The sequence below is a fragment of the Somniosus microcephalus genome, unplaced genomic scaffold (assembly GCF_052327205.1).
Source record: "Somniosus microcephalus isolate GS21.2 unplaced genomic scaffold, FLI_Smic_1.0 unresolved_chr7, whole genome shotgun sequence".
Classification (NCBI taxonomy): domain Eukaryota; kingdom Metazoa; phylum Chordata; class Chondrichthyes; order Squaliformes; family Somniosidae; genus Somniosus; species Somniosus microcephalus.
Window position 1 is genome coordinate 30,221,204 of NW_028225185.1, and position 13,540 is coordinate 30,234,743.

The 13,540-nt window shown below is 57.8% G+C and overlaps 1 protein-coding gene and 1 pseudogene across 1 annotated transcript in view; both read left to right on the forward strand.

The window, feature by feature from the left end:
• LOC147086717 (synaptonemal complex central element protein 1) overlaps window positions 1–4,902 on the forward strand; it is a 59,126-nt gene extending 54,224 nt beyond the window's left edge. Inside the window, exon 11 of the mRNA XM_085978869.1 lies at window positions 4,689–4,902. Within this exon, the coding sequence (XP_085834995.1) occupies window positions 4,689–4,788 (100 nt within the window). The 3' untranslated portion in view covers window positions 4,789–4,902. The remainder of the gene's footprint in view (window positions 1–4,688) is intronic.
• Window positions 2,495–4,633, forward strand: LOC147086718 (uncharacterized; annotated as a pseudogene).
• Window positions 4,903–13,540: the final 8,638 nt, after the last annotated feature.

Sequence of the window (13,540 nt, forward strand, 5' to 3'; positions counted from 1 at the left end):
CCTGGAGTCCCAGCACCGTGGGGCCTCGGCCCTTCCCCTGGAGTCCCAGCACCGTGGGGTCTCAGCCCTTCCCCTGGAGTCCCAGCACCGTGGGGTCTCAGCCCTTCCCCCGGTGTCCCTGCACCGTGGGGCCTCGGCCCTTCCCCTGGTGTCCCTGCACCATGGGGTCTCAGCCCTTCCCCCGGTGTCCCTGCACCGTGGGGCCTCGGCCCTTCCCCTGGAGTCCCAGCACCGTGGGGCCTCGGCCCTTCCCCTGGAGTCCCAGCACCGTGGGGCCTCGGCCCTTCCCCTGGAGTCCCAGCACCGTGGGGCCTCGGCCCTTCCACTGGAGTCCCAGCACCGTGGGGTCTCAGCCCTTCCCCCGGTGTCCCTGCACCGTGGGGCCTCGGCCCTTCCCCTGGAGTCCCAGCACCGTGGGGCCTCGGCCCTTCCCCTGGAGTCCCAGCACCGTGGGGCCTCGGCCCTTCCCCTGGAGTCCCAGCACCGTGGGGCCTCGGCCCTTCCACTGGAGTCCCAGCACCGTGGGGTCTCGGCCCTTCCCCCGGTGTCCCTGCACCGTGGGGCCTCGGCCCTTCCCCTGGTGTCCCTGCACCGTGGGGCCTCGGCCCTTCCCCTGGTGTCCCTGCACCGTGGGGTCTCGGCCCTTCCCCTGCTGTCCCTGCACCGTGGGGCCTCGGCCCTTCCCCCGGTGTCCCTGCACCGTGGGGCCTCGGCCCTTCCCCTGCTGTCCCTGCACCGTGGGGCCTCAGCCCCTCCCATTGTGTCCCTGCACCGTGGGGCCTCGGCCCTTCCCCTGGTGTCCCTGCACCGTGGGGCCTCGGCCCTTCCCCTGATGTCCTGCACCGTGGGGCCTCGGCCCTTCCCCTTGTGTCCCCGCGCCGTGGGGCCTCGGCCCTTCCCCTGATGTCCTGCACCGTGGGGCCTCGGCCCTTCCCCCGGTGTCCCTGCACCGTGGGGCCTCGGCCCTTCCCCTCGTGTCCCTGCACCGTGGGGCCTCGGCCCTTCCTCCGGTGTCCCTGCACCGTGGGGCCACGGCCCTTCCCCTGGTGTCCCTGCACCGTGAGGCCTCGGCCCTTCCCCATGTGTCCCTGCACCCTGGGGCCTCGGCCCTTCCCCTGGTGTCCCTGCACCGTGGGGCCTCGGCCCTTCCCCTGGTGTCCCTGCACCGTGGGGCCACGGCCCTTCCCCTGGTGTCCCTGCACCGTGGGGCCACGGCCCTTCCCCCGGTGTCCCTGCACCGTGGGGCCTCGGCCCTTCCCCCGGTGTCCCTGCACCGTGGGGCCACGGCCCTTCCCCCGGTGTCCCTGCACCGTGGGGCCACGGCCCTTCCCCCGGTGTCCCTGCACCGTGGGGCCACGGCCCTTCCCCTGGTGTCCCTGCACCGTGGGGCCACGGCCCTTCCCCTGGTGTCCCTGCACCGTGGGGCCTCGGCCCTTCCCCTGGTGTCCCTGCACCGTGGGGCCTCGGCCCTTCCCCTGGTGTCCCTGCACCGTGCGGCCTCTGCCCTTCCCCTGATGTCCTGCACCGTGGGGCCTCGGCCCTTCCCCTGGTGTCCCCGCGCCGTGGGGCCTCGGCCCTTCCCCTGATGTCCTGCACCGTGGGGCCTCGGCCCTTCCCCTGGTGTCCCCGCACCGTGGGGCCTCGGCCCTTCCCCTGATGTCCTGCACCGTGGGGCCTCGGCCCTTCCCCTCGTGTCCCTGCACCGTGGGGCCTCGGCCCTTCCCCCGGTGTCCCTGCACCGTGGGGCCTCGGCCCTTCCCCCGGTGTCCCTGCACCGTGGGGCCTCGGCCCTTCCCCTCGTGTCCCTGCACCGTGGGGCCTCGGCCCTTCCCCCGGTGTCCCTGCACCGTGGGGCCACGGCCCTTCCCCTGGTGTCCCTGCACCGTGGGGCCACGGCCCTTCCCCTGGTGTCCCTGCACCGTGGGGCCTCGGCCCTTCCCCTGGTGTCCCTGCACAGTGGGGCCTCGGCCCTTCCCCTGGTGTCCCTGCACCGTGGGGCCACGGCCCTTCCCCTGGTGTCCCTGCACCGTGGGGCCACGGCCCTTCCCCTGGTGTCTCTGCACCGTGGGGCCTCAGCCCTTCCCCCGGTGTCCCTGCACCGTGGGGCCTCGGCCCCTCCCATTGTGTCCCTGCACTGTGGGGCCTCGGCCCCTCCCATTGTGTCCCTGCACCGTGGGGCCTCGGCCCTTCCCCTGGTGTCCCTGCACCGTGGGGCCTCGGCCCCTCCCATTGTGTCCCTGCACCGTGGGGCCTCGGCCCTTCCCCTGGTGTCCCTGCCCTGTGGGGCCTCGGCCCTTCCCCCGGTGTCCCTGCACCGTGGGGCCTCGGCCCTTCCCCCGGTGTCCCTGCACCGTGGGGCCTCGGCCCTTCCCCTGGTGTCCCTGCACCGTGGGGCCACGGCCCTTCCCCTGGTGTCCCTCCGCCGTGGGGCCTCGGCCCTTCCCCCGGTGTCCCTGCACCGTGGGGCCTCGGCCCTTCCCCCGGTGTCCCTGCACCGTGGGGCCTCGGCCCTTCCCCCGGTGTCCCTGCACCGTGGGGCCTCGGCCCTTCCCCCGGTGTCCCTGCACCGTGGGGCCTCGGCCCTTCCCCCGGTGTCCCTGCACCGTTGGGCCTCGGCCCTTCCCCCGGTGTCCCTGCACCGTGGGGCCTCGGCCCTTCCCCCGGTGTCCCTGCACCGTGGGGCCTCGGCCCTTCCCCTGATGTCCTGCACCGTGGGGCCTCGGCCCTTCCCCTTGTGTCCCCGCGCCGTGGGGCCTCGGCCCTTCCCCTGATGTCCTGCACCGTGGGGCCTCGGCCCTTCCCCCGGTGTCCCTGCACCGTGGGGCCTCGGCCCTTCCCCTCGTGTCCCTGCACCGTGGGGCCTCGGCCCTTCCTCCGGTGTCCCTGCACCGTGGGGCCACGGCCCTTCCCCTGGTGTCCCTGCACCGTGAGGCCTCGGCCCTTCCCCATGTGTCCCTGCACCCTGGGGCCTCGGCCCTTCCCCTGGTGTCCCTGCACCGTGGGGCCTCGGCCCTTCCCCTGGTGTCCCTGCACCGTGGGGCCACGGCCCTTCCCCTGGTGTCCCTGCACCGTGGGGCCACGGCCCTTCCCCCGGTGTCCCTGCACCGTGGGGCCTCGGCCCTTCCCCCGGTGTCCCTGCACCGTGGGGCCACGGCCCTTCCCCCGGTGTCCCTGCACCGTGGGGCCACGGCCCTTCCCCCGGTGTCCCTGCACCGTGGGGCCACGGCCCTTCCCCTGGTGTCCCTGCACCGTGGGGCCACGGCCCTTCCCCTGGTGTCCCTGCACCGTGGGGCCTCGGCCCTTCCCCTGGTGTCCCTGCACCGTGGGGCCTCGGCCCTTCCCCTGGTGTCCCTGCACCGTGCGGCCTCTGCCCTTCCCCTGATGTCCTGCACCGTGGGGCCTCGGCCCTTCCCCTGGTGTCCCCGCGCCGTGGGGCCTCGGCCCTTCCCCTGATGTCCTGCACCGTGGGGCCTCGGCCCTTCCCCTGGTGTCCCCGCACCGTGGGGCCTCGGCCCTTCCCCTGATGTCCTGCACCGTGGGGCCTCGGCCCTTCCCCTCGTGTCCCTGCACCGTGGGGCCTCGGCCCTTCCCCCGGTGTCCCTGCACCGTGGGGCCTCGGCCCTTCCCCCGGTGTCCCTGCACCGTGGGGCCTCGGCCCTTCCCCTCGTGTCCCTGCACCGTGGGGCCTCGGCCCTTCCCCCGGTGTCCCTGCACCGTGGGGCCACGGCCCTTCCCCTGGTGTCCCTGCACCGTGGGGCCACGGCCCTTCCCCTGGTGTCCCTGCACCGTGGGGCCTCGGCCCTTCCCCTGGTGTCCCTGCACAGTGGGGCCTCGGCCCTTCCCCTGGTGTCCCTGCACCGTGGGGCCACGGCCCTTCCCCTGGTGTCCCTGCACCGTGGGGCCACGGCCCTTCCCCTGGTGTCTCTGCACCGTGGGGCCTCAGCCCTTCCCCCGGTGTCCCTGCACCGTGGGGCCTCGGCCCCTCCCATTGTGTCCCTGCACTGTGGGGCCTCGGCCCCTCCCATTGTGTCCCTGCACCGTGGGGCCTCGGCCCTTCCCCTGGTGTCCCTGCACCGTGGGGCCTCGGCCCCTCCCATTGTGTCCCTGCACCGTGGGGCCTCGGCCCTTCCCCTGGTGTCCCTGCCCTGTGGGGCCTCGGCCCTTCCCCCGGTGTCCCTGCACCGTGGGGCCTCGGCCCTTCCCCCGGTGTCCCTGCACCGTGGGGCCTCGGCCCTTCCCCTGGTGTCCCTGCACCGTGGGGCCACGGCCCTTCCCCTGGTGTCCCTCCGCCGTGGGGCCTCGGCCCTTCCCCCGGTGTCCCTGCACCGTGGGGCCTCGGCCCTTCCCCCGGTGTCCCTGCACCGTGGGGCCTCGGCCCTTCCCCCGGTGTCCCTGCACCGTGGGGCCTCGGCCCTTCCCCCGGTGTCCCTGCACCGTGGGGCCTCGGCCCTTCCCCCGGTGTCCCTGCACCGTTGGGCCTCGGCCCTTCCCCCGGTGTCCCTGCACCGTGGGGCCTCGGCCCTTCCCCCGGTGTCCCTGCACCGTGGGGCCTCGGCCCATCACACGGGTTTCTAGATTAAATAAAAAATCGGATTTTGAGAAATGGATGAAACAATTTAAAAAAGCAAAATAGAAGTGAGAATTTGACAGGAAAGAGTCAGTAAGATTTTCTGTCTTTTGATTTGTAGCCAAATGTTTGAGGAAGAGAACAAAGTGGCGGAAGCACTGCTCAGAGAGGTAGCTCAGCGTCACCCGGCGCCTCAGCAGAAGCCACAGCTAAGCAGGTGAGGCCAGAAGGCTGCAGCGCTCTGATCTACTGATAGAACGCCGTTCCTCATCTCGAGAATGAGTGGATCAGGAGGAAGTTCTCAGCTCAAGAGAATAAACCGGTCAATTATCTCATTCGCTGTTTGCTTTTTGTTGGGTAAGGGGTATTGAGTGTAACGGAACCAAGGCGGGTAGATGGAGTTAAGATACAGATCAGCCGCGCTCGAACTCGGGGGGTTCCCAAACCATGGAGGCATCTCTGGGAGGGTGGTACACAGGAGAAACTGCCTAATGGTGGAGTATCTTTATTAATTATTTATTTATTGTATTTTTACAATGGACAGCTTTGAAACTCTGTGGGATCCTGCTATATAAAGTATTCACCTCACGATGCACCAACTAGAGCACAGGTACACAGAGAGGATGACGTACAGAGTCCCGGCCGCCAATCAGCGGACGCCTTGTACAATGCTGGGGCATTCAAGGGGTTAAAATATTAAAGCTGTACGCGGGCAGCTGGTCGGTCTGGAAAGGGGTAACGCAAGGAGTAAAGTTTGGGCGGAATGGCGGAACAGGCTGGAGGGGCTGAATGGCCTCCTGCTGCTCCTATGTTTGTGGGCCATTGCTCTGTGCAAATTGGCGACAGCGTTTGCCTGCAAACCACACTTCAAACGGAATGAATTGGCTGCAAAGCGCTTCAGGACATCCCCAGGTTGGGAAAGGCGCTATATGAACGCAAGTTCTTCCTTCCTTTATCCTTCCGAGAAGGTTAGAGTGGAGAATTGCTGCGGTTTTCTCATCGTCTGCTCAACTAACACAGGCGTTCTTTTTCAATGTGAGAGACTCCAGCACATTGCTGACATAGGCTATAAATGGGCCTGGGATTCTCAAAGAAATGAGAGAGGAATTTGGCACGGCTTCATTTAATATCCAGAAATGCAGGAGCTGCGCCCGAGAACTGGAGGGTATCAGATGTTACCCTGATAATCCAATAAAGGAGTTATACCGACATACGTAAAAGGCCAGATGGTCCATTGAGCCTCCCCCGTCCACTATCTAACCCATCCCTGTCTCCCCCCGCAGCGAAGCAGTGTACTGGCAGAGGGGTAATTCCTCTCGGACTCCTGCAGGCATAAGAACTTAAGAATTAGGAGCAGGAGTCAGCCACACGGCCCCTCGAGCCTGCTCCGCCATTCAATGAGATCACGGCTGATCTTCGACCTCAACTCCACTTTCCCGCCCCGATCCCTCGATTCCCCGAGAGTCCAAAAATCTCTCGATCTCAGCCTTGAATAGACTCAACGACTGAGCCTCCACAGCCCTCTGGGGCAGAGAATTCCAAAGATTCACCGCCCTCTGAGTGAAGAAATTCCTCCTCATCTCAGTCCTAAATGGCCGACCCCTTATCCTGAGACTGTGACCCCTGGTTCGAGACTCTCCAGCCAGGGGGGAAACAGCCTCTCAGCATCTACCCTGTCAATCCCCCTCAGAATCTTATATGTTTCAATGAGATCACCTCTCATTCTTCTAAACTCCAGAGAGTATCGGCTCAATCTGCTCAATCTAGGCCCAATCTGCTCAATCAAGCAAGCTTCAGGAGATCATGGTGATTGATTCCATTACCCAGTCAGTCCACCTCCCTTCTCTAACTGGGAGACGTCCCCCACTCACAGGAAATTATCCAGCTCCCTTTCGGCAACTTGTAACAAAGGTTACCGGTTTTCTGCAAAAATAGGCCTTCCTGGCATCTAACCTAACTCAATGCTTGTGTGTCGTACAGTGACGCTCCTTACTTCTCCTCTGCTTATCTAACTCCAGTAACCTACCTACCTGGACAGAATCTACGTTCCTCATCATTTTAACATAGAAACATAGAAGATAGGAGCAGGAGTAGGCCATTCGGCCCCTCGAGCCTGCTCCGCCATTCAATGAGATCATGGCTGATCATCCAAATTCAGTACCCTGTCCCTGCCTTCTCCCCATATCCCTTGATCCCTTTAGCCTTAAGAAATATATCCAACTCCTTCTTGAATATATTTAATGAATTGGCCTCAACTGCCTTCTGTGGTATAGAATTCCACAGGTTCACCACTCTCTGGGTGAAGAAATTCCTCCTCATCTCAGTCCTAAATGGCCGACCCCTTATCCTTAGACTGTGACCCCTGGTTCTGGACTCCCCCGCCATCGGGAACATCCTTCCTACATCTAGTCTGTCCAGTCCTGTCAGAATTTTATAAGTTTCAATGAGATCCCCTCTCATTCTTCTAAACTCCAGCGAGTACAAGCCCAATCGACCCAATCTCTCCTCATACGTCATTCCTGCCATCCTAGGTATCAGCCTGGTGAATCTTCAACTTCAATCACGTCCCTTCAAAGTCTACACTTTCCTAAGATAACAAGTCCCAACTTTCTAAGCCTTTCCTGAGGCCCCTTAAACTTTGGAACCTTTTCCAGAAACCAGTCCCCCACCACGTGAGGAGCCCAAACTGGCCAAAGCGTTCTAGATGGGACCAGACCAGGGCCTTGCACTAGACAAGGATCGTACTCTTCACCTTGTATTGAACTGTCCCAGCGATGGGCAGAACAGTGGCAAATGGAATTTAACCCTGAAAAGTGTGAGGTGATGCATTTTGGGAGGACTAACAAGGCAAGGGAATACACAATGAATGGTAGGACCCTAGGAAGGACAGAGAATCAGAGGAACCTTGGTGTGCATGTACATAGATCCCTGAAGGCAGCAGGACAGGTAGATAAGGTGGTTAAAAAGGCATATGGGATACTTGCCTTCATTAGCCGAGGCATAGAATATAAGAGCAGGGAGGTTATGATGGAGCTGTACAAAACGCTAGTTAGGCCACAGCTGGAATACTGTGTGCAGTTCTGGTCGCCACACTATAGGAAGGATGTGATTGCATTGGAGAGGGTGCAGAGGAGATTCACCAGGATGTTACCTGGGCTGGAGCGCTTCAGCTATGAAGAGAGACTGGACAGGCTGGGGTAGTTTTCCTTAGAGCAGAGAAGGCTGAGGGGGGACCTGATTGAGGTGTTCAAAACTATGAGGGGCATAGATAGGGTGGATAGAAAGGAACTTTTCCCCTTAGTAGAGGGGTCAATAACCAGGGGGCATAGTTTCAAGGTAAGGGGCAGGAGGTTTAGAGGGGATTTGAGGAAAAACTTTTTCACCCAGAGGGTGGTTGGAATCTGGAACTCACTGCCTGAAAGGGTGGTAGAGGCAGGAACCCTCACAACATTCAAGAAGCATTTAGATGAGCACTTGAAACACCACAGCATACAAGGCAACGGACCAAGTGCTGGAAAATGGGATTAGAATAGACAGGGCTTGATGGCCGGCGCGGACACGATGGGCCGAAGGGCCTCTTTCTGTGCTGTATAACTCTATTATGCATCCGAACACCTGCGCCAGTTTTGTGACGCTGGTCATTAATAAGAACCCCCAGCTACTTCTCCCCCTCAGCAAGCTGCACGGTGTCCCCACCACCCTGGACATGGCAGGCCAGTCAGCCCAACAGCCACGTCAGGGAAGCGCTGGAGAGCTTCATACAGGGTGCTGTCAACACTTAAAGCAAACCGGGGCCGCTAGGAGCAGTTACCATAAAGACAGAGGAACCAAGTCATCCCTGGTTAATCTACTGGAATTATTTGAGGAGGCATTGGGACTGGTTGTTTCCCCCTGGCTGGAGAGTCTCGAACCAGGGGTCACAGTCTCAGGATAAGGGGTCGGCCATTCAGGACTGAGATGAGGAGGAATTTCTTCACTCAGAGGGCGGTGAATCTTTGGAATTCTCTGCCCCAGAGGGCTGTGGAGGCTCAGTCGTTGAGTCTATTCAAGGCTGAGATCGAGAGATTTTTGGACTCTCGGGGAATCGAGGGATCGGGGCGGGAAAGTGGCGTTAAGGTCGATGATCAGCCGTGATCTCATTGAATGGCGGAGCAGGCTCGAGGGGCTGAATGGCCGACTCCTGTTTCGAATTCTTATGTTCTTAATGCATGGACTTGGATTTTGAGAAGGCACTCGACAAATGCTCCAAACGTGAAGAGGTTAAGGCTCGTGAACTAAGCGGAGAATTAACTAGCTAGACTGCAAAGCTGTTGGGCAACAAGAAGCCCACAATGGTGAATGGAAAGAGCTGCGTCTGGGGCACGTGGATCACCATACCTTTCTGTTCGGCACAAAATCATACGGGGCTCGAAGGAGAATACCTACTATATCGCAGTGGACTCGGGAGTGAGCACCGTATGTCACTGACCACGCAGATGCAGCAATCCAGAGACATAAGAACATAAGAAATAGGAGCTGGAATAGGCCACTTGGCCCCTCGAGCCTGCTCCACCATTCAGTAAGATCAGGGCTGATCTCGGGCTCAAAGCCACTTCCCCGCCCACTCCCCATAACCCTTCACTGCTTTATCTTGCAAAAATCTGTCTATCTCCACCTTCAATGTATTTAATGACCCAGCCTCCACGGCTCTCTGGGGCAGAGAATTCCACAGATTTACGACCCTCTGAGAGAAGAAATTCCTCCTCATCTCAGTTCTAAAAGGGCGACCCTTTATTCTGAGACTGTGCCCCCGAGTTCTAGATTTCCCCACGAGGGGAAACATCCTCTCTGCATCTACCTTGTCGAGCCCACCTCAGTATCTTAAATGTTTCGATAAGATCACCTCTCATTCTCCTAAACTCCAATGAGTTTCGGCCCAACCTGCTCAACCTTTCCTCATAAGAACATAAGAAATAGGAGCAGGAGTAGGCCAATCGGCCCCTCGAGCCTGCTCCACCATTCAATAAGATCATGGCTGATCTGATCCTAACCTCAAATCTTCTATCACTGTGCATCCACCCGAACCCACGTGATCTCCCGGGAGAGGCGAAAAACCAGATAAAGACCCAATGGCCAATTTGGGGGAAAAAAAATCTGGGAAATTCCTCTCCGACCCATCTAGGCGATCGAAATTCTTCCAGGAGATCACGCTGTCCCTATATTTTCTACAGTACTTACCTTCTGTAAAGGCGATCTCCACCCCAGCCAGGAACAGGAATAAAACAACCCCCTCATCTCAGGAATCAACCGAGTGAATCGTCTCTGAACTGCCTCCAATGCAAGTATATCCTTCCTTAAATAAGGAGACCAAAACTGTACGCAGTACTCCAGGTGCGGTCTCACCAGCGCCCTGTACAGTTGTAGCAAGACTTCCCTGCTTTTATACTCCAGCCCCCTTGCAATAAATAACATCAGGTTGCAACGAAGTGTTGCGACGAAAGGTCAGCGACCTGAGATGTTAACCCTATGTCTCTCTCTCCACCCTCTGCTGTGCGTTTCCAGCATTGTCTGTCTCTATTTCACACTGAAGACTTGACTTTTATAGCGATCAGAATTGGTACTGATCCGTTTCCAGGACTACCGGTCGTGTTTTCACCTGCGGAACCGCACCGGGGATTAACTTGTACTGACATTTGTAATTGCACCTGCAAAACTTCAAGGCAGGATTACATTAAAAGCTTCAAAGCAGCATTATAAAGAGGCGATTACTCACCTGCTCTGAACAGTAACTCGTCGTGGCAATTGAGTCACTTTTCCTTTCACCTCAAAGAGCAGAGTTTGCAGCAGATGTGAGCAATGCCCAGGATGAGTGCCAGATAATTTGCTCTGCATTCTTAAGCTCCCTCAAGCAGCACTGGCAAATGTTGTCAAGAACGTGCAGAAAATTGTGGACTGGCTCAGAAAAACCTAAGGAAGGATATACTCGTCTTGGAGGGAGTGCAAGGAAGGCTCACTAGACTGATTCCTGGGACGAGAGGATTGTCCTACGCGGAGAGATTGAGGAGACTAGGCCTATATACCCTAGAGTTTAGAAGAATGAGAGGTGATCTCATTGAAACATATAAGATTCTGAGGGGGGATTGACAGGGTCGATGCTGAGAGGCTGTTTCCCCCCTGGCTGGAGAGTCTCGAACCAGGGGTCACAGTCTCAGGATAAGGGGTCGGCCATTCAGGACTGAGATGAGGAGGAATTTCTTCACTCAGAGGGTGGTGAATCTTTGGAATTCTCTGCCCCAGAGGGCTGTGGAGGCTCAGTCGTCGAGTATATTCAAGGCTGAGATCGAGAGATTTTTGGACTCTCGGGGAATCGAGGGATCGGGGCGGGAAAGTGGCGTTAAGGTCGATGATCAGCCGTGATCTCATTGAATGGCGGAGCAGGCTCGAGGGGCCAAATGGCCGACTCCTGTTTCGAATTCTTATGTTCTTAATGCATGGACTTGGATTTTGAGAAGGCACTCGACAAATGCTCCAAACGTGAAGAGGTTAAGGCTCGTGAACTAAGCGGAGAATTAACCAGCTAGACTGCAAAGCTGTTGGGCAACAAGAAGCCCACAATGGTGAATGGAAAGAGCCGCGTCTGGGGCACGTGGATCACCATACCTTTCTGTTCGGCACAAAATCATACGGGGCTCGAAGGAGAATACCTACTATATCGCAGTGGACTCGGGAGTGAGCACCGTATGTCACTGACCACGCAGATGCAGCAATCCAGAGACATAAGAACATAAGAAATAGGAGCTGGAATAGGCCACTTGGCCCCTCGAGCCTGCTCCACCATTCAGTAAGATCAGGGCTGATCTCGGGCTCAAAGCCACTTCCCCGCCCACTCCCCATAACCCTTCACTCCCTTATCTTGCAAAAATCTGTCTATCTCCACCTTCAATGTATTTAATGACCCAGCCTCCACGGCTCTCTGGGGCAGAGAATTCCACAGATTTACGACCCTCTGAGAAGAAATTCCTCCTCATCTCAGTTCTAAAAGGGCGACCCTTTATTCTGAGACTGTGCCCCCGAGTTCTAGATTTCCCCACAAGGGGAAACATCCTCTCTGCGTCTACCCTGTCGAGCCCACCTCAGTATCTTAAATGTTTCGATAAGATCACCTCTCATTCTCCTAAACTCCAATGAGTATAGGCCCAACCTGCTCAACCTTTCCTCATAAGAAATAGGAGCAGGAGTAGGCCAATCGGCCCCTCGAGCCTGCTCCACCATTCAATAAGATCATGGCTGATCTGATCCTAACCTCAAATCTTCTATCACTGTGCATCCACCCGAACCCATGTGATCTCCCGGGAGAGGCGAAAAACCAGATAAAGACCCAATGGCCAATTTGGGAGAAAAAAATCTGGGAAATTCCTCTCCGACCCATCTAGGCGATCGAAATTCTTCCAGGAGATCACGCTGTCCCTATATTTTCTACAGTACTTACCTTCTGTAAAGGCGATCTCCACCCCAGCCAGGAACAGGAATAAAACAACCCCCTCATCTCAGGAATCAACCGAGTGAATCGTCTCTGAACTGCCTCCAATGCAAGTATATCCTTCCTTAAATAAGGAGACCAAAACTGTACGCAGTACTCCAGGTGCGGTCTCACCAGCGCCCTGTACAGTTGTAGCAAGACTTCCCTGCTTTTATACTCCAGCCCCCTTGCAATAAATAACATCAGGTTGCAACGAAGTGTTGCGACGAAAGGTCAGCGACCTGAGATGTTAACCCTATGTCTCTCTCTCCACCCTCTGCTGTGCGTTTCCAGCATTGTCTGTCTCTATTTCACACTGAAGACTTGACTTTTATAGCGATCAGAATTGGTACTGATCCGTTTCCAGGACTACCGGTCGTGTTTTCACCTGCGGAACCGCACCGGGGATTAACTTGTACTGACATTTGTAATTGCACCTGCAAAACTTCAAGGCAGGATTACATTAAAAGCTTCAAAGCAGCATTATAAAGAGGCGATTACTCACCTGCTCTGAACAGTAACTCGTCGTGGCAATTGAGTCACTTTTCCTTTCACCTCAAAGAGCAGAGTTTGCAGCAGATGTGAGCAATGCCCAGGATGAGTGCCAGATAATTTGCTCTGCATTCTTAAGCTCCCTCAAGCAGCACTGGCAAATGTTGTCAAGAACGTGCAGAAAATTGTGGACTGGCTCAGAAAAACCTAAGGAAGGATATACTCGTCTTGGAGGGAGTGCAAGGAAGGCTCACTAGACTGATTCCTGGGACGAGAGGATTGTCCTACGCGGAGAGATTGAGGAGACTAGGCCTATATACCCTAGAGTTTAGAAGAATGAGAGGTGATCTCATTGAAACATAAGATTCTGAGGGGGGATTGACAGGGTCGATGCTGAGAGGTTGTTTCCCCCCTGGCTGGAGAGTCTTGAACCAGGGGTCACAGTCTCAGGATAAGGGGTCGGCCATTGAGGACTGAGATGAGGAGGAATTTCTTCACTCAGAGGGCGGTGAATCTTTGGAATTCTCTGCCCCAGAGGGCTGTGGAGGCTCAGTCGTTGAGTATATTCAAGGCTGAGATCGAGAGATTTTTGGACTCTCGGGGAATCGAGGGATCGGGGCGGGAAAGTGGCGTTAAGGTCGATGATCAGCCGTGATCTCATTGAATGGCGGAGCAGGCTCGAGGGGCCAAATGGCCGACTCCTGTTTCGAATTCTTATGTTCTTAATGCATGGACTTGGATTTTGAGAAGGCACTCGACAAATGCTCCAAACGTGAAGAGGTTAAGGCTCGTGAACTAAGCGGAGAATTAACCAGCTAGACTGCAAAGCTGTTGGGCAACAAGAAGCCCACAATGGTGAATGGAAAGAGCCGCATCTGGGGCACGTGGATCACCATACCTTTCTGTTCGGCACAAAATCATACGGGGCTCGAAGGAGAATACCTACTATATCGCAGTGGACTCGGGAGTGAGCACCGTATGTC